Source organism: Brassica napus, chromosome C4 (assembly GCF_020379485.1).
Source record: "Brassica napus cultivar Da-Ae chromosome C4, Da-Ae, whole genome shotgun sequence".
NCBI lineage: Eukaryota > Viridiplantae > Streptophyta > Magnoliopsida > Brassicales > Brassicaceae > Brassica > Brassica napus.
The window spans coordinates 52763237-52787516 of record NC_063447.1 but is presented as its reverse complement, the minus strand read 5'-3'; the positions used below and the strand labels follow the sequence as shown (position 1 = coordinate 52787516).

The 24280-nt window shown below is 40.4% G+C and overlaps 2 protein-coding genes across 2 annotated transcripts; both read right to left on the bottom strand.

Annotated features, from left to right (window-relative positions):
- Positions 1–8273: 8273 nt before the first annotated feature.
- Positions 8274–9317, bottom strand: LOC111213938 (psbP domain-containing protein 2, chloroplastic). The gene is made up of 3 exons (XM_022715783.2): positions 8933–9317; positions 8698–8853; positions 8274–8625 (listed from the first exon to the last, which is right to left on the bottom strand). The coding sequence occupies exons 1-3, from the start codon at positions 9233–9235 to the stop codon at positions 8371–8373; spliced, it is 714 nt and encodes a 237-aa protein (XP_022571504.1). The 5' UTR covers positions 9236–9317; the 3' UTR covers positions 8274–8370.
- Positions 9318–10729: 1412 nt separating this feature from the next.
- LOC125585314 lies at positions 10730–11664 on the bottom strand. Its single transcript, XM_048754120.1, has one exon. The coding sequence runs from the start codon at positions 11380–11382 to the stop codon at positions 11149–11151; it is 234 nt and encodes a 77-aa protein (XP_048610077.1). The 5' UTR covers positions 11383–11664; the 3' UTR covers positions 10730–11148.
- Positions 11665–24280: the final 12616 nt, after the last annotated feature.

Sequence of the window (24280 nt, the reverse complement as noted above, 5' to 3'; positions counted from 1 at the left end):
GAAGTCTCGAGGCGGTATACTCCTGGCTTGATGACTTCGACTATCTTGTATGGTCCTTCCCAATTGGCTCCGAGCTTGCCGGCTTTCCACTCCTTAGTGTTTTCGAAGACCTTTCTTAAGATAAGGTTGCCCATTTCGAGAGGACGTGACTTGACCTTTTTGTTGTAATAGCTTTCGATTTGATGCTGGTAATTCTGGATACGGAGTAACGCTTGGTCGCGCTTTTCCTCGATGTCGTCGAGTGCGTCGAGGAGCATGTTGCGGTTGAGTTCGGTGTTCTGTGGCATTCGTGATCGGCGCAGACTCGTCACATTCACTTCTGCGGGAGCCATTGCCTCGACGCCGTATGCCATTGAGAAGGGTGTAGTCTTCGTCGCCCCGCGAGGAGTGGTTCTGTGGGACCACAGGACACCATCTAATTCGTCTGCCCAGCAACCTTTCTTTAAGTCGAGTCGTTTCTTCAGACCGTCTATGATGGTCTTGTTCGTTGATTCGGCTTGACCATTACTTTGCGGGTTTCTTGGTGTCGACATGTTGAGTCGAATGCGCCATCTGTCGCAGAAGCCCTTAAAATGATGCGAGATGAATTGCGAACCGTTGTCCGTGATTATCTCGTAAGGTAGTCCGTATCGGCAGATTATGTTCTTCCAGACGAAGCGTTGTACCTCCTTGTCGGTTATGTTGGCGTAGGCTTCGGCTTCAACCCACTTGGTGAAGTAATCGGTGAGGACCAGTATGAACTTCTTTTGTCGAGATGCCGGCATCGGACCTATGATGTCCATTCCCCATCGCATAAATGGGTATGGAGCAGTCAATGTATGGAGAAACTCCGTTGGGCTGTGTATGGTTTTGGCGTGACGCTGGCATTTATCGCATTTGCGCGCGTATGTCTCGCAGTCGGCGTTCATGGTTGGCCAGTAGAATCCGAGGTTTTTAACTTTTAATGCGAGAGCTCGCCCGCCCGAGTGGTTGCCTGCTGCTCCTTCGTGTGTTTCGGCCATGACGAGTCTCGTTTCTTCACCGGCGATACATTTGAGTAGTACCTTTGTTGCAGTCCATCGGTGTAGTTCCCCGTCCATGACGACGTAGTGTGCGCTGCGTCGTTTCAATCGCCGGGCGTCCCATTTCCCGATGGGCAGTAAACCTTCCGCGAGGTAATCGATGAGTTCTTTGCGCCAATCTGTTGGGTGGTCATCTGGCGAGCGAGATTCCACTTCGTCAATGTCCATTGCGTCGTCGATTGCTGCTATAATCGCGGCCTGTTCTGCCTTCGTGTCGATGCTTGGTTTCTCGATTTTGTGGATCGGGATTATCCTCTTGACTTGGTCGTGTAGCTTGCTTCCCAGAGCGGCGAGGGCGTCGGCACAAACATTTTCTCCGCGAGGAACCTTCGTGAGTTCGAAGAACTCAAAGTCTCGCGTAAGATCCTGGACTAGTTTGAGGTAGGCGTCCATCCTTTCGTTGCGGACGTCGTAATCGCCGAGGTATTGGCTTACGACGAGTTGAGAGTCGCAGTAGGCGCTGATTCTTTTGGCTTTCACCGCCTTTGCGAGACGGAGCCCCGCGATGAGGGATTCGTACTCAGCTTCGTTGTTTGATGCCGCGAAACCAAAACTGAATGATTGCCGAATGAGTTCCCCTGTTGGCGATTGCAATTGCACTCCTGCTCCTGACCCTTTACTCGTTGAAGAACCGTCGACGTGGAGGATCCAGTTTACACTTGGTAAGATGAGGTCTTGCTCCAGCTCTGGCGTCAACTCGATCAAGAAATCGGCAAGGACTTGTGACTTTGCTGCTGTGCGATTCTTGTATACTATGTCATGTTCGCTCAGTTCCATCGCCCATTTGGTCAGCCGTCCCGATTGATTAGTATTTTGCATCACCGTTCTGAGTGGTTGGTTGGATAGTACTTCAATCGTGTGCGATTGGAAGTAGGGTCGCAATTTTCTCGCCGAGGTGACGACGGCTAGGGCCATCTTTTCGAGTGTTGGATATCTCGTTTCAGGCTCTGTCATTCTTTTACTTGTGTAAAAGATTGGTTTCTGTTCTCCCCTATCTTCTCGAATCAATACGCTGCTGACGGCGGAGGATGTGACGGCGATGTAGAGAGATAGTGTGTCGCCGGCTTCTGGCTTCGATAGCACTGGTGGGGTCGTAAGATAATGCTTGAGTTGATTGAACGCCTCTTCGCATTTTTCGTCCCAGACGAACCTCTTGTTCCCTCTTAGCAGCTCGTAGAAGGGAAGACACTTGTCGGTCGATCGCGAGATGAACCTGTTGAGAGCTGCTATGCGTCCCGTTAGTCGCTGCACTTCGCGGCTGTTTTTCGGGCTTGGAAGGTCGAGAATCGCCGAGATCTGCTTGGGGTTGGCTTCTATTCCTCGCTGAGTGACGATGTAGCCGAGGAATTCCCCGGAGGTGACACCGAAGGTACATTTGGCCGGGTTGAGCTTCATCCCATAGTCGTTCAAGATTTTGAAGCACTCGCGCAAGTTATTTAGGTGGTCGTCGGCCTTGAGCGATTTGACTAGCATATCGTCGATGTACACTTCCATGGTGTTACCAAGCTGATCAGCAAACATTTGGTTAACGAGTCGCTGATAAGTCGCGCCGGCGTTTTTTAGCCCGAAGGGCATCACTTTGTAGCAATAAGTTCCTCTGTCGGTGATGAATGCCGTCTTCTCGCGATCATCGGGATGCATCAGGATCTGGTTGTATCCCGAGAAAGCGTCCATGAAGGTTAGGAGTTCGTTACCGGCGGTTGATTCGACGAGACGATCGATGTGAGGGAGCGGGTAACTATCCTTTGGGCATGCTTTGTTGAGGTCCGTGAAGTCGACGCATATGCGCCATTTGCCGTTTTTCTTTTTGACGACGACCGGGTTGGCTAACCATTCGGGGTATCGAACTTCGGTAATAAAACCCGCGTCGAGGAGCCTGTCGACTTCGTCGTTCACTGCCTTAGATCTTTCTGGACCGAGTTTCCGTCGCTTCTGTCGGATGGGTTTGAACGTCGGGTCGACATGCAGTTCATGGGAGGTAACTGCGGGGTCGATCCCCCTCATGTCGGAGGTCTTCCAGGCGAATGTTGAAGCGTTATCTTTGATGAAAGAGATGATCCTTGAACATATGTCGTCGGATAGGTAGACGCCCACTCGGATGATTTTCGTTGGGTCGGATTCGTCAATTGCGACTTCGCGAACTTCTTCCTTCTGGGGGTATATCTTGTGAAGTAGTTTGCCGACGGAGTTGACGAGGGAAGTCTGTTGCTGCATCTTTACAGTTGCAATTAGCAGTTCTCTCGCGGCTTGTTGATCTCCCCGAATCGTCTGTGTTTTACCGTCTTTGCCGGGAAACTTGATGCATTGATGGTACGTCGAGGGAACGGCTTTCATGGAATGCAACCATGGTGTTCCGAGGATGGCATTATATGGTGCTTTGGCTCGGATGACGGAGAACTTGACGGTACGGGTTATACCACCTGCGTATACTGGAAGACGAATTGTTCCGATCATTTGCTCCGAGGCTCCGTTGAAGCCAGTGAGCGTACGAGAAGAAGGCTTCATATCCCTTAAATCGACTCCCATTTTGTCGAGTGTGTCGCGGAAGATGAGATCGACTGAGCTGCCGGTATCGATAAGGACTTTCGCGACTAGGCATTCTCCGATGTCGAGGTCGACGAGGAGAGGATCGTTGTGCGGCATGTGGACACCCTTGGTATCTAGTGCCGAAAAAGTGATCTGGTGATCATTTTCGACCGGAGGTGGCCACTTCTTGGAGGCGGTGGCTTGTCGCTTGTAGTCTTTGACAGCTCGAACTGAGTCGCCGCAAGGAGGTGATCCTCCCATTATGACGCTAATGCGCGGGGTGTGGGCAGCTCGCATTGACTCGAGTTGCTTCCTTAAATCATCGGTTGTGTTCTCGAACTGAGGAGTTTCTGCGGGCTTTTTCTTTTTTGATTCGAGACGTCGTCGCAGATCGGATCCTTTCGAACGGTTGAGTTGGATTCGCAGGTCGTTGGCCTTTGAATTGAGCTGGTCGCGAAGGTCGCCGTTTTGACCTATACTCCTGGCGCTGGATTTGGAGATGGTCGCGCCGAGATTGGCGCTTCCTACGTGCTCGTTCGTAGCACTCTTTCGCTTCAGTAAGGTGCGCAGGTCTTTGTCTGCTGTCGGGGGAGTGAGAGACTGCTCGACCGTGCTGTTCAGTTTGTCGCGTACATCTGGTTGCATTATCGAGGAGTCGTCGTCAGAGGAGTCGCAAGGGCGAGAGAGTATGACTTCCACTCGTCGCCGGCGACGCGGATGTTCGTCTTCTGACGAATCGTTGGCGGGGCCAACGTTGTTGACAGGAGTGCGCTCAGGGCTTGCTCTTTCCTCGCTCGGGGCCGTGTTCTGTTGAGACTTCTGTGCCTTCTTCTCCTTGTTCTTACTCCAACTTTTGGTGTTTTTCGGTGTCGTTGGAGAAGTGGGCATTTGAATCGTCCCGTTAGTGATCCCGTCGAAGAATTGCCCGATGAGGACTTTGCATTCTTTTGTATCGTGGGAATCCCTTTTGTGGTAGAGGCACCATTTCCTTGGCTCCTCGGAGTTTGAACTCGTTGGTTCGGTCGACTTTGATTGCTTCGAGGCGGGGTCTCGATCCCAGTGATTCCAGCCTTTCTCTCGCGTGATGGCTGCTGATTTTGGAGACTCCTCATCATCGACCGAACTTACGTAGCCTCGCTTCTGAGTGATATTTCCACCGGAGGAATGCTGGCGAGGCTCGGAGCGGGTATCGTTCGTTCGGGGGGCTCGCTGCCTGGCCGCTGCTTCTTTTGCGAACTTTGCTCTGGTGTCTTCTTCCATGCGGATAAAGTTGTGCGAGCGAGCGATGGCGTCGGAGACAGATTTGGTCGGGTATCGGTAAAGATCCTGGCGGAATGTGGAATCGACGTGCAAGGTGTTCATCAAAGATTCGACGGCGATATGGTCGGGGATATCGATCTTCGAGACAATAGCTTTGAATTTTTCCATGAAGTCGCGGAGACTTTGGTCGCTGGCGTGAGTGAGGTTCCACAAATCTGACACTGTTGCTTCCTGGTTGGTGAACATGATATAGTTCTTAAGGAAGGCCGTTGAGAGGTCGTGGAAACAGTCCACGGAGTTCTCTCTGAGGCCGGTGAACCAAGTAAGGGCCGGGCCTTCTAGGGTTTCGACGAAGAGTTGGCAAAAGCCGGCGTCTTTGTCTTCGTCGGTCAGGTTTGCGCGTCGCATCGCTATGTTGAAAGATGTGACGTGGGTGGAAGGGTCGGAGAGGCCTTTGAAGGTTGGAAGACGGAGTTTGTCCATCTTCTGTAGCCGTACGCCGGTAACTTTTCGCGTGAAGGGTGTACGAAGAGAATCCGCGAGTACATGCTCGATCTGGGGGGCGGACGTCGTCACCTGGTGGATCTTAGAATTGATATCGAGGACCGACTGTTTTAACGCGGCTAGTTCGCTTGCGGTGTGCGCACCGGTGTCGTTACCGTGACTTTGGTTATCGTTATCCTGCGTAGGCGCCAAGTCGGTGGTTCGTTCTGTGGCGAACAGGTGTCGACGATACTGCGCTGTTGACGCTTCGGCGTTTGCAGCGAGGGGAGCGAGGATCTTTGCTATCGCCGTGATTTGGTCAACTGCCGCCTTCTGTGCCGCTTCTTGTAGGGCTAGGCGCGCCAGGATAGTTTCCATGGTTGCGGGATGGGGAAGTGGAGTTGCTGGTGTAGGTGTAGGCGTTGCCTCGAGAGCTTCGCGCTCCTCGCCTGAACTATCATTGCTAACGACCATCGTTCTGACGTTACTTTGCTAGAGGGGCCCCACGGTGGGCGCCAACTGTTTGATCGTGAAACGGTAATAAATAAGATGTGGGCTTAAACAAAGACGTCTTATTGATGGTCGGAGAGAAAACGTTCGATCGGTTACAAGGAAATAAGAGGAGAGTGCGACAGAAAGGAAACCGGTGGCTCGACAAGCTACCGGAGAAGTATAATTAACGGCGAGACGAAGTAAAGGTGAAAAACCCTAATCTAGCCGTCAAGTCTTGGTCAGTCTTTTCCTCTCCTTTCTCGTTGCCTCTTCTTTCCCTTATATAGACGTCCCGATGCTTCGCTCTTGACCTAATTTTACGCCATCTTGGTGGGCCTCCTTTGCTGGGCCGAGAGGCCCGTAGGTGTTCGAGCAACCGCTGAGCCGAACGCTCTTCAGTCGACGATGGTCAGCTAGAAGTACTCAAGAGTCAAGCCGAGAGACCTGACTCTCGAGCCGACAGATCGAGCCGTCGCTCTTTCTAACTCGGGCCAGGCCTTCCTATTCCTCGGGCCCTGTGGGATGGTCGAATCCATCCTCTACAACACTGATTACTCTTCTCCACACATTCTTTGTTACAATTTTTTTTTTTTTTTTTAAATCTTTGTTCAAATTTACAATGAATTAGTTACCAATCTTGTGGAGTATTTTCTTGAATAGTATTGTCTGGTCTTTTTTTTTTAACACAAAATGAGTAAATGGCCTATACAGGTCATTATAACGTATAGTATTAGAGCATGTTTAATGAGGGTTTCTCAAGGTGGGGTTCTTAGCGGAATATAAGAACTCATCTCTTAATTTTTAACTAAAAAAACTAAGAAGCGGTTCTTAAATAAGATATTTAAAAACCGGTTCTTAGCTTTTTTAGTTAAAAATTAAGAGACAGATTCTTATATTCCGCTAAGAACCCCACTTCAAAGTGGAATGAGAGCACTTCTATGGAAGACCAAGACTACTCTCAGCGTCCTTTGGAGCAAAAGCATCAGAGACCCGAGCTCTATTCCAAACACCAGACCGCTGCTCTATCAAATCCTCCACTTTCAGAGTGAGATCAATCACAGATCCTTGTCTATACTCTGGAACTCGTGGGACATCATCCAAAATCCAGCGATCCCACCATACCTTAGTATCAGCCCCATTACCAATTCTGGACATCAGCCCCTGCTGTAATAGTTCACATCCATATAAAATACTCCTCCAAGCAAATGATGGCCGAGAACCCAAACCACATTTAAGAAAAGAATTGTTTTTGAAGTATCGTTGCTTCAGCATTTGGGACAAAAGAGAATCTGGATTGTTCAAAACTCTAGCCGCTTGCTTGGCTAGTAAGGATTGATTGAACTTCTCCAAATCCTTAAATCCCAAGCCCCCGAGCTCCTTAGATTTACAAAGTCTTTCCAATGCCACCCACGCTATTTTCTTCCTTTGCTTCCACTGCTCCACCAAAATTCAATCATTGCACTCCTGACACGAGCACATGTGTCTTTTTGGAAGCCGGAAGCAAAAACGCAAATGTTAAAATTACCTCTTGGTTAGTTGACATTTGATCAAAACCGCACTAACACCTATTGTGTAGCGTATTTGACAAATACGCACTTACGTTCAAGAAAAAAAAATTGTTCGTTTTATATCGTTTTGTTGCGTTTATTTCTTTTAATAATTTAAAAACCTGTAATTTTTTTTTGTAACACAAGAACTTAGTAACTACCCTTATATAAAAGTAACTATTATGGTAATTAAACTTTGGAAACTAACACGTAATTGTAAAGTTAGTAGATTTAATTTTTCATAAATAATAATGCAAGAGACATAAATAAAAATAAATATTTTGAACTTGACTTGGTCACTTAATACATGAATAAATATGACATAAATAAGAAGAAGACAAAAAAAGCACAAATAAGGGATATATTGGAAGTATGTTATATGAAAAAAAATCAAAATAATTAATAGTCTTCTTGTTGCGTAGTATTATTTTTTATTTTAAACTTTATTCAAAATTTATTTATATAAATTTTTTATTTTAAAAAATAAAATTTAGTAGCTAAATTTGTAAAAGGAAATAAAAGATATATAAATGATTTTTTTTTTTATTTCAATAAATTTTAAATTACAAAAATACAGAAAAATTATGAAATTATCAATAAAAGATAAATTTAATTACTAATTGTATTAATCTAATTATTATATAATATCATCTCTATAAAAATCACACTATTTTTTAATTAAAACCACACTACTTTTTAGTCAAAACCGTACTACTTTTTAATCAAAATTGCCCTACATTTTTTATCAAAACTACAATTATCCCATAAACTGCATGAACCGCAGTTGACCGTACCGCACCTTAATATCGTCCCACGATTCGGAGCCTAAAAATAAGACAAACAAATCAATACAAGTGGAGAAAAATGTTCTATCCGACAAAGAACGATAAGTGAGCCAACGCAATGAAATTCCAACTTGTTGGGTTTAATAGATTGAAACATAAGCCAATCATCCAAAAAATAAGCCCATAAACAGCGAATGGGCTTTACAAGAAAGGTGGTTATGTGAGAAGTAAAGCATCAAAGGAGTGAAGAACTTGTTCCAGCAACAACCTCGTACTATAATCCAATGGATTCTCTGGATTGTCTGAATGAACAACGTTCAATAGATAAAGCTTCTTAGAGCTCACAAAAGCAGCCGAGAAAACCCTTTTGATACCTCCTCTCGTGCTATCAATTTTGTATTCAAACTCATACACGTGTCCTTGTCCTGACCTTTCTCCTACTGATACAACTTCTGCTTCCTTTGTGCTTTCCTGATTACAACACCAAAACAAAGCAAGTCACAAAAAGCTTCTATTGCGATCTTTTTAATTTATTTTAATTACCTTTCGCTTTTCTGCATTGATGAGTTTATCAGCTACAAACTGAGGAGAGCCAAAGTCTTGAAGACTCTTTATACGGACAGGACTGACCACAACTCCTATGTTGTTGCTTCGTTTCTCTGGTTCTTCAAACAGAACATTGGCTCCTGCTTTCTCCACCTTTGAACAGAACATTCGTTCATGAGCCACAAGTGTGTTATCACTTATCAGCATTTTTGGAATATGTAATTTGAATTACCTTAATCCAAGAAGAGGGTACGAGAAGAGTGAAGCCATCCTTTGAATCAGTGTATCTTTGAAGATGATCTCCTGATTCTGAGATGGACTTTGCCTTATCCAGCAAGAACCCACCATTGAACAAGAGCGTGAGAATCGAGATGTTTAAGTGTCTCTTGCTGACATTGATCCCAACAGTGGACGAAGGATTTTGAGTAAAGCAGAGGAGAGTTTGGATCTTTGGATGTGCAGGGGAAGAAGAAGAAGAAGAAGATGATGGCAATAGAGTAAGTTTGGGAGAAGCTAAGAAGCTTGACGACCACATTTTTGCTTCTCTTACCCTTATCACATGTTTGCCGTTGAAGTCAATATTTTCTTTTTGAGGAAAAATATTTTAAGAGATTATTTTCTTAAAAAGAAGTTAAATTTCGGTTCGGTTTGCATATATTATTTTTCCGAATTCGGTTCAGCTTGGTTTATTAACTGGAAACACTAATAAATCATATATTTTAATAGCACCTTTTTCTTTAAGTTGATGTTCTTATTTCTCTTCTGAATATCATAAGGAACTTGGAATATGCCTTAATATATACTCACATTTGTTCTCATCCTCCAAATTTTAGTTCTTTTTCATATAAAGTGGGTTTATTCAACAACTAACTTTTGTTGTGATTTTCCTTACGTTTCAACAGCTAAATTTATTTGATATGAGTCTTTTAATTATCTACATATTGCAAATGTTTGATCATATTTTAGTTTACCAAAAAAAAACTATGTTGAGTTTTTCAACATAATCACTCAGAGAGATGATAATTGTGTTTTTTTGGGCATTGGGGTATGTCTACATATTGATCATATGTTTTGTGTCCAAGTGTTATTTTCATAACATATTTTGATGCACATTAGTATACTAATAATTAAATAGCAACACATACATACTGATAGGTGTGGGACGGATTCGGATCCGTAGATTTAATATCTGGAATCGTGGTTTCTGAATATTCGGATTTTAGATATCCGTCTCGATATTCTATTACCAGCGGATATCCGGAACTGGATCTGGATCCGTAAAAATAATTAAAAATAATATTTTTTTTAAAAAAAAATATTAATTTTTTAATATAATACATAAATTATATATTTATACAAGATTTATAAATATATTTATATATGTCTATAATATTGTAAAAACTAAAATATAATACTATAAGATTTATTCATGTGTTTTAAAATTACGGATCCGGATATCCGGACCTAAAAATTAAGATATCCGGATCCGAATTCGGTTTGGACGGATCCAAGATTTTACTATCCAGATTCGGATCCGGACACTCCGGATATCCTATTTTCGGAGCGGATCTCGGATCGAATCTGGATTTCGGATAATAAGTCTCAGGCCTACATACTGAGACGAATTTGAGTTATTAGAAAAGAAAGAAAGAATTATGATTTAGCTAATCCTTAACAGGCTATCTTGTATTAAAGTCTGTCTTGTGTTCTTTTCAATTTCAGAAGCATATTCATACTGAGAAAACGAAAGATACTAATAGAATAGAGAAAAAGTGAAGGTGGCTGGCTTGGCAATCGTACTTTTAGCCTAACTTATTAAACTAGGTCCCATCACTAGCACTCACCAACAAAATTAAACAAATAAAAACTAAGAAAAACAAAAAGACAGATTTACTAAACATAAGTTTTGTTTTTCATGACGATCTTTACTTTTGAAGTAAGTTTTACTAGCATGGATTTATTTCTTCTGAACATCAATAATTCAATACATCATGTTTATACTATTTTATTTTAAGTTTAAAAAGCAAAATAATACAAAACACGCTTAATTATACATTGCATTTAGAGATTAAAAAAAGCAAATAATACAAGGTGATCAAACCAAAACAAACCAAAAACAAACAAAACAAAAATATCTCCCAGAGGACATCATTACTCCACTTAAAAAAACACGTAGAAACAACAGATTCGGGAGATATTTTTGTTTAACAAAGCAAATTAACCACACCCATAAACGTATACCCAGTTTAACCCACCAAAAACCCAAGTTAAACCGGGAGTACCACACCAAATTAAAACAAACCACAAAACAAATTAAACCGAACCGGATCTGGAGAAAGTAGTGTTCTGTTTTCAAAAAACGAACAGAACCGCATAGTAGTGTCATGCCATGGTGGTTAAATAAACCAGTGGCACCTTCGTAAATATATCTTTATATGTTTTCTTGCTTTAAGTGGTTTCGCTGTTCTGGTCGGAGGTGTATCCGCTCGGAGGGGTGGCGGTGGAGGAAGAAGAGACACCACCGTCACCTTCAGCGTTCTTCCCGAACACTCCACCGGCCCTCACGGCGGCGGAAACGATGGAGCTGGCCAAAACGCCGAAGATCTCTCTCTTCACTCTTCCCCGACGAGGCGGAAATTCTACCTTCTTCACGGTGGAGGATTTGTTTGCTGGAGATTCCATGGACGAGTTTCTCTGCAAGGAAAAAACATAAGCGTGTGTAAGAATCAAAACTACAAGAATATGTAAATTACGAAAAATTAATAGCGAATTCAAGAAAATCTCAAACAGAAAATCAGAAAAAATAAGAATCTATGGAAGAAAAAATGGAGGGCTTTTAATGGCAAAGAGAAAGGTACAGATAAGGCCAGTCTCGCTTCTTGCTAAAGCAATAAAACAAAAACTTCAACCAGAAAAAAAAAATAAAAAGTTTTGCTGAAGAAAGGAAGAAGATAATTAAAGTAGAAAGATATGAAGAGAGAGAGAGTTGAACTTATAGCCGAAGAAAGAGTGTGACAATGCTTATCTTCAAATCTGAGTTGATTAGTATAATTAAGAAAGTGATTATGAATTGGTCTTTTGTATGTAATTTATTCAAAAAGTGTTACGGTTCGGTGGTTTTTCATAATGCATGGTGGGTCAATGGTTTCGAGCGTCTCTTATTATATATTTCAATTTGTTTGTCAATACATTGTACTACAACTTTTGTCATGGTTTGTGTAATACGTTAAAAAGCGTTTTCGAGACTATTTTAATGTTTGATTGAATAATATGTTGCGTCTAAGTCTAGGTGGGAAATGTTCTTGTAGTATAAACGTGTGGAATCATATATGTTTTAGATGAACATAAAAGGGGAGATGAAATAAAATAATCTTATTTGTAGTATATATTTGTTATTTACTGAATTTGTGATTTGATTCATCCTTTGCTAGCATAAATTGTAGAGGATATCTGTAAAATAATTCCAAAGATTTTATGTATTTTGAAAGCTGACTTCCTAGAAACTTAATTCATGTATACATCAAAAGTTGGTAAATAAGCATCGAATGAGTCTATATTGGCGCTGGAAAAAACTCACTTAATGAGTAATGACGTTAATGGTAGTTTGAGCTCAATCGAATGAATGCTTCGACATCAACTTTCTTGTCTAAAAGATTGTATTGAGTGAGAACTGAAAATAAATCATCTACCAAAATACTTTTCTAGAAAGTGAAAATTGAAAACAAATACAATATGGGATGTCATTTTGGATATAATCTTCGTAGGAGCGGTAGATTTCGGCTAGACTGTGAAGAGAAAGGCTCTGTGATGTCTCTATAAAATATGGAAATTCTCACAAGTACGTTTATCCATCCCAAAACATCCCCACTACAGCAGCAATGCAAATGACACGAGTTATATGACTACTGAAAGTAAAGAGAATAACATAATACTTAAATGTTTTTTTTTTGTCATCATCGTAAAACAACAGATTCTTACTAATTCTATATACAAAACTGGACGCTCCCCATCCATGTGAACGACGAAAGACGGTTGTTTCTTGACACTGCGTGCTAGGGTAACATAAAACTTAAATGAATAGATAGAAAACAAACTTCACCATGCTTAGAAGGATAAGAGTAGTTGATAAAAACTGGAAGTTTCTGTTGCTTAGGTAACACAATCTTGACATTTTTAACGTTGTTATAAGTATGCTGAATCTCCATTAAAATCTCAATTTTATAAGAATGTTATAGATTTATGATTTATAGAGATTTAAAATACATAGATTAGCTTTCAAACTAGAAAAAGTTCAGATAATTAAGAAAAGTCTCTTAAAATTGTATATGCCTCTAAATTTAATCTACTCAGCTTCTACATAAGATAAAAAAAGAAGGAAAGTGTTGAACAAGTTATGACGTTGACTTTGCTCGAGGGGAAGATTTCTTTCGTTTTCTCTTATTACTATGAAACCAAACGTTAAAATTATGTAGGACTAACTAATTCTACACGTTTAGATATTTAATTGCAATTGTTGAGAGGCAATATACATGTGTGGAGCATCAAATGGTGTTCGTTTAAGTGTGACGACACTGTGTTTCGACATTGAATTTTGTAATTTTAGTTAGTTTTCTTTAATTTTTTTTTATGTCGATATCTTGCCTAGTGGTTTTCGTTAGTGCACTCTAGCACATCACATGCATTTGGATTTTGCAGGGATAACTATTTTGTTTTTCTAACCACATTTCATTAAAACAACTAAATAATCCCCATGACTAGATTTTCAGCACAAAATTGTATTAATATATATATTTATATTTTTTTTTTGAATACACTACAAGAAAACAGCAAGGATTCTGAGGGAAAAAATCGTCGGAATTTCGTCGGAATATCGTTATTCCGACGACATACCGACGAAACAAGTCGTCGGAAATAATTCCTCGGAATTTCTTCTTTCCTCGGAAATCCCTCGGAATTTTCCGAGGAAACAAACTTCCGAGGAAATTCCGAGGATCACTAATTTGTCGGAAATGTCCTCGGAATATACCGAGGGAGAACTTCGTCGGGATATTTCCTCGGACGTTCATCGATCGATGCGTTTTTGGACATATATACATCGATCGATAGGAATATACTGACGGACATATTCTTCGGAATATTCCAAGGAACATGTCCCTCGGTATATTCCGAGGAACCGGTATATTCCGAGGAACCGGTCCCTCGGTATATTCCGAACGTTTTTTTGTAAACAGATCGATCGATGGATTTATGTCCAAAAACGCATCGATCGACCGAGTAAAAAATATAATTAATTTCCTCGGAATGTAAAAAATATTAATTTTTTTAAAAAAATAAAATTTCTGAAATTTATATTCGAAAATATGAAATTAAAATTAAAATTGAAATCATATTAATTAATATTCAAAGTTTCACAAATAAAAATAAAACATTCCGAGTTTTTGGAAAAAAAAAAAACTACGGGTCTGGCACGTCCGAGAACACCTCGTTCGGGTACATCCTCTGCATCATCTCCATCATTTGCTGGTTCAGCCTCCTCTATGCCTCATAGCCCGCCTGTTGAGCCGCCATCTGGGACCCCAACAAAGATATACGATCATCTTTGTCCTTCAACTGAGCCGTAAGTACTTCTGGATCAACAAAGGGCGGTGGTGCAGAAGAAGGAGGAACCGACCGGGTGCGACGACCCAAACCGACCAAACGTCCCTTCTTCTTTGGAACCGACTGAATAGAAAATAGCCAAATTTACAAATTTAAACCAAGAAATAAATGAATTGAACTTTAAAAAAAAAGAACTTACGGATTCAACGATTTCGTTGATTCGAAACCGGGACAAGTTGGTCGAAGCTGTCGAAGCGTCATCCTCGGTTTGAAGCTGAGACACTTCGTCTACCACCTGAGTTTGGACCAAGTCGACCACGTCCCTCACAAGACCGTCATCAATCTGGCCGGTCTTCTTGTTGGTATACACCCTCCTCATTAGGGCGAGATCATCAACCGGTTCGCCATCATTTTCTTCTGCCTTGAAAAAAAACATAAATTAAAGAAACATTAGAAATTAGAAGAAATGCACAATGAATTAAAATTCTGAAACTCAAATAATTGAAGAAAAAGCGGTTGAACTTACCATGCGATCTCTCAGAGTGGCAATAGATTGAGCACCCAAGTTATGCTTGTAGATGCCCTTCCCTTTACAGTCGCTCCTGCGGTTGGTGGAGTTGGTGGAAGAAGTTTCTTTCGTCTCTTCCTTGTCCCAATGCGCACACAACTCCTTCCAGACCGTGTCGTTCATCGACTTTGGGACCTTTTTAATAAAAAAAAAAGAAAATAGTTTAATAAATTAAAAAATAGTTTAATAAATTAAAAAATTGTTTAATAAATTAAATCGAACCTTATTGATTTCCCACTCCTTCTTCCACTCGTGGATCTGCTTCCCATAGTTGTCCATAACTTTATGGACGAAGTGGTGATAGATAAAGAGCGTCTCATCGGAATTCCAGTTGAACTCTTGCTGAAAGAAAAACACAATTAGTAGAAAATTTATATTAAAGATTAAAAACATAAGTAAAAAATTAGTATACTTACCGCAAACTGACGAAACCACAGAACCTGCTTGTCGGTAGGGAAGTGAGTGAAAGTCGGATGTCCACTGTCGAGGGCCGAGTACATCATACGGTTGATCCATGCGTTGATCCCGTTCCCGGATCGATTGAACCTAATAAAAAGAATAAACGGTTAATAATGAATCCAAATTTAAAGAAAAAAAATGTTTAATTACCATGTTTGACCATGTCCATGTGGATACGGAGTGAGATACGGAAGATGGTCACGACCGGGCTGTTGAACCAACTCCGCAACACGCATCACTCCCGGAGGACCCGGAGGAACAGGAGCGGATGCAGCAGCGGGAGCGAGAGGAGCAGGAGCGGGTGCAGCAGAGGGAGAGGTATGGTTGGAGCTGTGGGGCGAAGGGGAATCCTGAAAATGGCTGGAATCCCGAGACTGGCTCCCCGTACCACCACGACCACGACGCTGTCGAGGCCGGGTCTGATCATCATGAGACCTGTAAATTAAAAAAATATATTTAATAAATACAAAAATATATAAGTTAATTTTTTTTTAAAAAAAATCCCAAATAATTTAATCACAAAAAAAGATTTATATTTATTAAAAATATGTAATAAATATATAAAAATAGTTCTAATAAACAAAAAATAGTTTTAATAAATAAAAATAGTTTAATAATTACAAAAAAATAGTTTTAATAATATACATATATATATTAAAAATATTTTTAAATCCCAAATAATAGTTTTTAATCATAAAAAAAGTTTTATAGATATTTAAAATGTTTTGTAAAATCTAAAAAATCGAATTTATATACAAATTTTTTTTTGTAAAATCTAAAAAATCGAATTAATATAGAAAAATCGATTTGTAAAATACAAAATTCGATTTTATAAATACAAAAAAATAAAAAAATTATAAAAAAATTCTAAATCAATTCAACAAAAAAAATTATTCAACCAAATCATAATTCTAAACCTATTATACAACCAAATCACAATCCTAACCAATCACCCTAACAAAAATCTATCAAAACTACACAAAAACCTAACAAATAGAACCTAAGAGAGTGGGATAGGGTCCTTACATGATTTGTGTAAGAGAAGGGGGAGATCGCAGGAGATATCGTCGGATTTCAGGGGGAAATCGCCGGAGAGAAGAGAGGAGTCGCGCAGAGGAAGAAGAGAGAAATGGGGAAGAAGAAGGGGCTCGTGGTTATAAAACCTAGGGTTCGACGGACATTATCCGTCGGAATTCCGTCGGAATTCTAGTTTCAATTTTCGAGAAATATTTGCCCGGTAAAATGAAAATATTCCGAGGAAATACCGAGGAACTAGTGTTTGGGGTTTCAAAACATCAATTTTTTTTGCCGTATTTCACTTCTTATACAATTGTAATGCATACCATTGAGGATTCTTTGTATAGATGAGCATAAACCATGAAATAACAAATTTCAAAACAAATTGAAAGTATTCCCTTTATCGTTCATTAAATGGTATAAGTGTTTCTCTTATGTTGTGGGATTTCGTTCATACAATCGGAAAAGTGTTAATTATACGGTAAGGAACAAATATTTGACTTCATAATGAACGTAAGACACTTAATAAGGGTTATATAGGTGTTATTCAAACCTCAAAACGTTGTTTTCGGCTTAAAAACCCTATTTCCTCGGGATTTCCTCGGATTATTCCGAGTGAACTCCGAGGAAACCCTCTTCTTCCTCGGAATTGCCTCGGAATATTCCGAGGAAATTCCGAGGAACCAGTGTTTGGGGTTTCAATACGTCATTTTTTTTTATAAACGGATCGATCGATGGATATATGTCCAAAAACGGATCGATCAATCACTAAGATGCACCGGACCGTAAGAATGTGATCGATCGATGAGATTATCCCATCGATCGATCGAGAATCTCAAATGTTCCTCGGAATGTCGTCGGAAAATCTTGTAAGTTTTTTTATAAACGGATCGATCGATGGATATATGTCCAAAAACGCATCGATCGATCACTAAGATGGACCGGACCGTAAGAATGTGATCGATCGATGAGATTATCCCATCGATCGATCGGGAATCTCAAATGTTCCTCGGAATGTCGTTGGAAAATCTTGTAAGTTTTTTTATAAACGGATCGATCGATGGATATATGTCCAAAAACGGATCGATCGATCACTAATATATTTTAATTTGTTTAAAGCACTCACATAAGTAAACATCCATCCAGTAAATTCTCTCTGCTTCATTTCTTCTAGTTCGTCCTCTGTGGCGTATCTATACTCGAACTGCTTTTCTGCCATGAAAATCCTGTATATGATGACAATAATGTAATTAATTAAGATTTAAATTTTAACTTGTTAAAATAAAAATTTGTAAGCTCATTTATTTACCTCTCATATTGTAGAACGTCTTCGCAGTTGGTGAGCAAATATGTTTGCAAATGACTGCGCTCCTGCTCAGTAAGTCGACGGTCCTTTGGTTTTCCGCTAAGTCGTCCAACGTCTGTGAAAATGTCTGGAACCGTAACATGATATGTTGCCCGTTCGCCTCTATCATCATGCCGAGCAGGTCTTCTGTTTTTGGTCTGAACTTCTGCTGGAAAGTAATACTCGGCAAAGTTTGAAGTTTCTTCATTGATCATCTGTGCGACTATAGAACCTTCCACCCTACTTAAATTGTTCACCATCTTCTTCAAATGGAACATATACCGCTCATACAGATACATCCATCTATACTGCACATGACCACCAAGTTCCAATTCTCTTGCCAGGTGAATAACAAGATGCTCCATAACATCAAAAAATGAGGGAGGAAATATCTTCTCAAGGTTGCACTGAATCACGGCTATGTTAGTCTTCAAATTTTCAATACCTTCAAGAGTCACTGATCTCGTGCATAAATCGCGGAAGAAACCACTTATCCCTACAATTACTTCATGAACATTTCGTGGTAATAGTTCCTTGAAGGCGAACGGAAGGAGGCGCTGCATCATTACATGGCAATCGTGGCTTTTCAAGCCAGTAAACTTTCCTTCCGTTCTGTCGATACAGTTACGCAAATTTGATGCGTAACCGTATGGAAATTCCACATCGTTTGAAATCCAATCAAAGAACGCATCTTTTCCCGCTGCATCAAGTCGGTATATGGGAAAAGGAGCCCTACCATTCTCATCAACATGAAGTTCTGAACGAGCACATATATCGACTAAATCCAGTCTTGACCTCAAATTATCCTTTGTTTTACCTTGAACATTAAGGATCGTGTTCATGAAATTGTCTAAAAATTCTTCTCAATATGCATGACATCTAAATTATGCCTTAGCAGATGATCCTCCCAGTATGGCAGATCCCAGAAAATACTTTTTTTGTGCCAGTTATGTAGTTCTCCAACAGCATCTACCGGAAAACGCTCATGTCCACCGACGTCTGGCGTCCTTTCTGCACCAAAATCTCTTAGTTGTATCTTCAAATCTTTCCCACAAATTTCCAGAGGTGGACTGTCAAACACCCTCTTGTTCTTCGTAAACAAATTTCTACTCCTACGATATGGATGATCAGGTGGTAGGAATCTCCTGTGACAGTCAAACCAACACGTTTTCCTTCCGTGTTTTAGTTGGAAAGCATCAGTGTTATCTTGACAATATGGACATGATAGCCTTTCATGCGTTGTCCATCCAGACAACATACCATATGCTGGAAAATCACTTATTGTCCACATTAGTACTGCCCGCATTTGATAGTTTTCTTTACACGAAACATCATATGTTTCAGCACCTTGAGCCCATAGTTGTTGCAACTCATATATTAGTGGCTGAAGAAACACATCAAGTGATCTCTTAGGATGTTCTGGTCCGGGAACGAGAATCGAGAGAAACAAAAACTCTCGACGCAAGCACAAGTTTGGGGGTAGGTTGTATGGTGTGAGAATGACGGGCCATAGAGAATACTGTCTTCCACTCTTGCCAAACGGACTGAAACCATCAGTACATAATCCAAGGTAGACATTTCTTCTCTCATACGCAAAATCGGGATACTTTGATTGGAAATGCTTCCACGCTTTTGCATCTGAAGGATGTCTGATCTCACCATCTGTTGAGTGCTCTGCATGCCATCTCATTGGTTGCGCTGTGCGTTCAGACAGATACAACCTCTGCAACCTTTCCGTCAAAGGTAAATACCACATCCTTTTATATGGCACTGGAACTCTTCCACTCGTATGTTTATAACGAAGCTTTCCACAAAATTTGCATGTAACCCGCTGTTCATCCGCCCTCCAATAAATCATGCAGTTGTCGCTGCATACATCCATTACCTGATACGATAAACCAAGACCAGCTACGAGTTTCTGAACCTCGTAGTATGAACCAGGAGCTACATTATCCTCGGGTAGAATACCTTTTACAAAATCAGCAATCGCATCCACACAGTCTTCAGCCAAATTATAATCTGTTTTAATGCCCATCAATCTTGTAGCAGATGATAAAGCTGAATGACCATCTCTGCAACCTTCGTACAATGGTTGCTTTCCAGCATCCAACATATCATAAAATCTCCTAGCTTCTACATTGGGTAAATCTTCCTCTCTAAAATGATCATTTACCATCTGCTCAGTACCTACACCATAATCTACATCCGTTCTAATTGGTTCTTCTAATCTAACCGCTGGCTGAGTTTCGCTAGTACTACCATGTTCATAATCAGTTTCCCCATGATGATACCAAATTTTGTAACTTCGTGTAAACTCACTCAAATATAGATGAGTCCAAACATCCCACTCTTTAATAACCCTTCTATTTTTACAATTAGAGCAAGGACATCTTAACATACCTGCTTTTTCTTCCGGTTGTCGGTGAACTAACCCCATGAATTCGGTTATACCTCGTTGGTATTCTTCCGTAAGCAATCTCGTGTTTGGATCCAAATGAGGTCAATCGATCCAAGAACGAAAATAATTTGAAGAAGACATATTTTTTATGAATCAAATTCGTGTGTAAATAGAGTAAGAGGGAGGATGAAGATATAGATGTGAATGAAGAGGAAGAGGAGTGCTTGTATTTATAGTTTAAATCCTGCCGACAGACCGAGAAAATTCCAGCGGAATTCCGACGGAAAAGGCTAGTTCGTCGGAATTTCCTCGGAATTTTGTAAAATCCCCCAACGACTACAATATTTCCTCGGAATTCATCGGTTTTTTCCGAGGAACACATTTTTCCTCGGAATTTCCTCGGAATATTCCGACGGATAGATATTTCCTCGGAATTCCGTCGGTATATTCCGGGGAAATTCACAGGAAACCCAATTTTGTGCTTCCTTGAAATTTCCTCGGAAATTCCTCGGTATATTTCGAGGATTTCATTTTCCGTCGGAATGTCCGTCAGAATACTGCTGTTTTCTTGTAGTGATAGAAACATAAAATTACACATGTATGTTATTGGTGAATATCTTGAAAAATTTAACTGAAAAACTTTAGTGTATTTTTATATTTACATTTAATATAAAATATTAATATAATTTTATGTTAACAGACATTTGGAAAAATACTAATAATATTGTTCTAACAAGTTCATCTCATAATAATTATAATCCCTCTCGAACAACGTCAATTTTAGGGTTAAACCAAAGTGTTCATCCAGAGAACTATAACAAGAATAAGTTAAGAGATTCAAAGCTTCCCGATTGGGTAGTTTTGTGGAAAGTTGGTTCGTTTTAATTGTGTCTCGTAGATAATAATGCAAGAGTCTGCTCTCACCCAAATTGAGAATACAGAACTTAGTTAGATAAATTGATAATCATGGAACTTTTATACCTCCATGTTAACAAAACTTTCATCATGTTTTGAAAACCTTATCAACAGTTTATTTCCAAGTTACTAAAATACAAAAATTCTAAGATTTAAATTATAGATTTTCTTTTAAAGTCAAGTCAATAAGCAATTGCATTTTCATAAATCATGAGATCAGATTTTCAGCAACACCACTAGGGTAACATATATTCCAGGAAATTCAGATTCAAAGACTCAGGAAATCCATAAAGATGAGTTGGTCAAACAAACATCCCAATTTCATCCACCGCCCTTATTTAATTGTTTTGGTCCCAGTACAAAGCACACAATCTCTTTCAAGGGGCATATCTAAAAGAAAAAAGTGCATCTAAAGTATTACTAATACGTTATAAACCATACGATACGATGGATGTTCATAATCGGCCCAATACTGAGAGAGAGACGGCCCAACTCTAGAGAAAAAGAGACGGCCGCATGAAGAGGAGAAAGAGACGGTTTAGGCTTTAGAGAAAAGGAAACCTTATTTTCTTTTCCTTGTATTTGTACACTTTTCATATTTATGTATTTCCTTTTATCTCTTTGTAACTCCCACATATAAGGACACCTTATGATTGAGTAATAATACACACAACTTACAGATTCCTAAACATTAAGTTCATAACACGTTATCAGCACGATAGCGTCTAATACCCTGAGTCTAAAACCAAATCAACAAAACCCTAAAACCCTAAAACGAAAAGAAATCTGCCTCGGAAATTCAAAGAGGTTGTTCTCCCAAACCGCGATGACCCATAAAACGATCAAGATATCAAATCGAAGCCCTTGCTGAGACGAATCAGTCAGTGCAAACCGCTTGTCGATCTGACCACCGACGCGCCCTCACGCACAGATACAGTATGCACCGATTTGCTTTAAAGCCCTAATCCGAACCCGACGATACCGACGAACCCTAATCCGTTCGCGACTCCGTTCCAGCTCGTGTCCACCTGATCAGCTCCAGTCCCAAGGCGTTCCTGATCCTAGACAAACTCAGCTCCATCCTGCATCAAGGACAGCTCGCGTTCCAGACTGCAACCGCCCCGTTCACATCAGAGCCGCCCGCGATCCCGACTGCAACAGCTCCCGTTCGACAATCAGCTGCTCGCGTCTCCAACCTCAATCCGTTTGCGTCCAGGCCAGCTCGTGTTCAGCTCGCGTCCACCTCGCGTTCCTGCCCAGCTCGAGGTTCATTCTCTTGGTGGTCCGGTTTCTACAATCTACTAACCCAAGGCCATATTAAGTCCTAAAGACTATACATGCATTCCCTATTGATCTAGACTATGCCAAGATCAGTATGATAGAGGAAAAAGTCATGGTAACCAGAATGGTTTACCCACGAAATTATACACTTTATGGCATGGCCGGATTGGCCATCCTGGTCCAAAACGTGATGCGAAATTGATATTGGAAAAGGCACAAAGAGTTATCCCATAGAATCTCACGTGTGTAGCATGAACACAAGGGAAACTCATTAGGCCATGATGTCCCAAAGCACTTAAAGATTATCGTATGTCCATGAGGGGGCAGTGAGGACAAATCCGCACATGTCCATACTATATATAGCTTGGCTGAATCCTTTTATAAATCTGTATTGGCCATTACCCATAGGTCCAAACTCTCAGTCCAAAGCTTGGGGACACACGAATTTACATGCACCTTAACTAATAAGCATCAAACCATTTAAGTGAGCATAGATATTCTCATCTCAAATTTATTACGGGTCATGAGCCAGACATATACCATCTTGAGATATTTGGATAAGCCACCATAAATATATGTGTCGTCTAAGATGGATCCTTAGAAGAGGATGAGGATGAAGATATATGTTGGATATGAATCTCCCACAAATAATGAAGTACCTTGAGCCAAATATGGGTGATCTATTTAGTGGCCAAGAACACAGATTGCAAGTTTAATGAATCCGACTATCCAACATTAGGGAGAGAAAATAATAAGCTGGTAAGAGAAACAGAATGGCATCGACCATCGTTGTCTTGGCAAGATCCTCAGACTAAAGAATGTGAAATAGACGTCCAAAGAGTATACATTTACAAAGCTAGTTAATCAAATGCCAGACACATTTACTGACCAGAAAAATGACTAAGTCATATATAAACCAGCTTGTAAAGCACCAACGAAATTTATGTCCAAGAGAGACACAGTCAAGTTGCTACAGAGTCTATACAAGATAGACCAATAGGTTCCAAAAGATAAGAATCCTCGGAAACAAAAGAAAGGTGCAAAAGAATGATAATCAAAATCCAAATCCGAGGTTACTAAGGAAACCATCCCAGACATGGAGATAAGGCCGGCCGGCTCTAAGGTACAGGTACCAAACAATGTAGCTTGGGACGCCAAGCTGCAAAGTATTAAAGGTCCTGATAATAATGAATCTCAATCGATTATATCATGTCTGGAACATAATGAAACCAATAAAGAATGTCGACATAAGATGATTTATTTGCATACAAGGTAGCACTTGAATTTATGAATATAAGCGAGGATCATGAACCCACATTAGTATAAGAGTGTGCACTCGTAGAACAAATTAGATTGAATGGAAACGTGGGGTTAAATAGTTTAAAGAAGAAAGGCGTATTTGGCCATATGATGTTAAAACCAGTGGATATAAATGGGTTTTGTGAGGAATAGAAATCGTGAGATATAAAGCTGATGTTGGACAAGGATTCTCACAAAGACCAGTAATAGATTATGAGGAGACATACTCCTATGTGGTGGATGCAAATACTTTTAGATTTCTCATAAGTCTGGCTATATAAGAGAGAAAAAATAGACTTGCAGCAAATTGATGTGGTGGCTGCATATTTATATGATCCACTGGATAATGAAAATACTATAGGGTATTGAGCTGAAAGTACAACAAGTTCTCGAGAACAATATTGATAATCATCAAAGTATATGATCTGAATATCCTAGAAGCCTCTGGGTACAATTTCCCAAACAATTGAATATCTCAAGAAAGAGTTTGAGATGAAAGATCATGGAAAACAAAGTTTTGTTTGAGACTACAGCTTGAGTACATTAACAATGAAATCTTTGTGCATCAAATAGTATATACAGAAAATGGTACTCAAGGGATTTAATGTGGACCAGTCTCATCCATTATCTAGTACATGGACGTGAGATCACTTGTTTTAGACACTGATCTGTTTGGTCCACAAGAAGGACATGGTCGTGA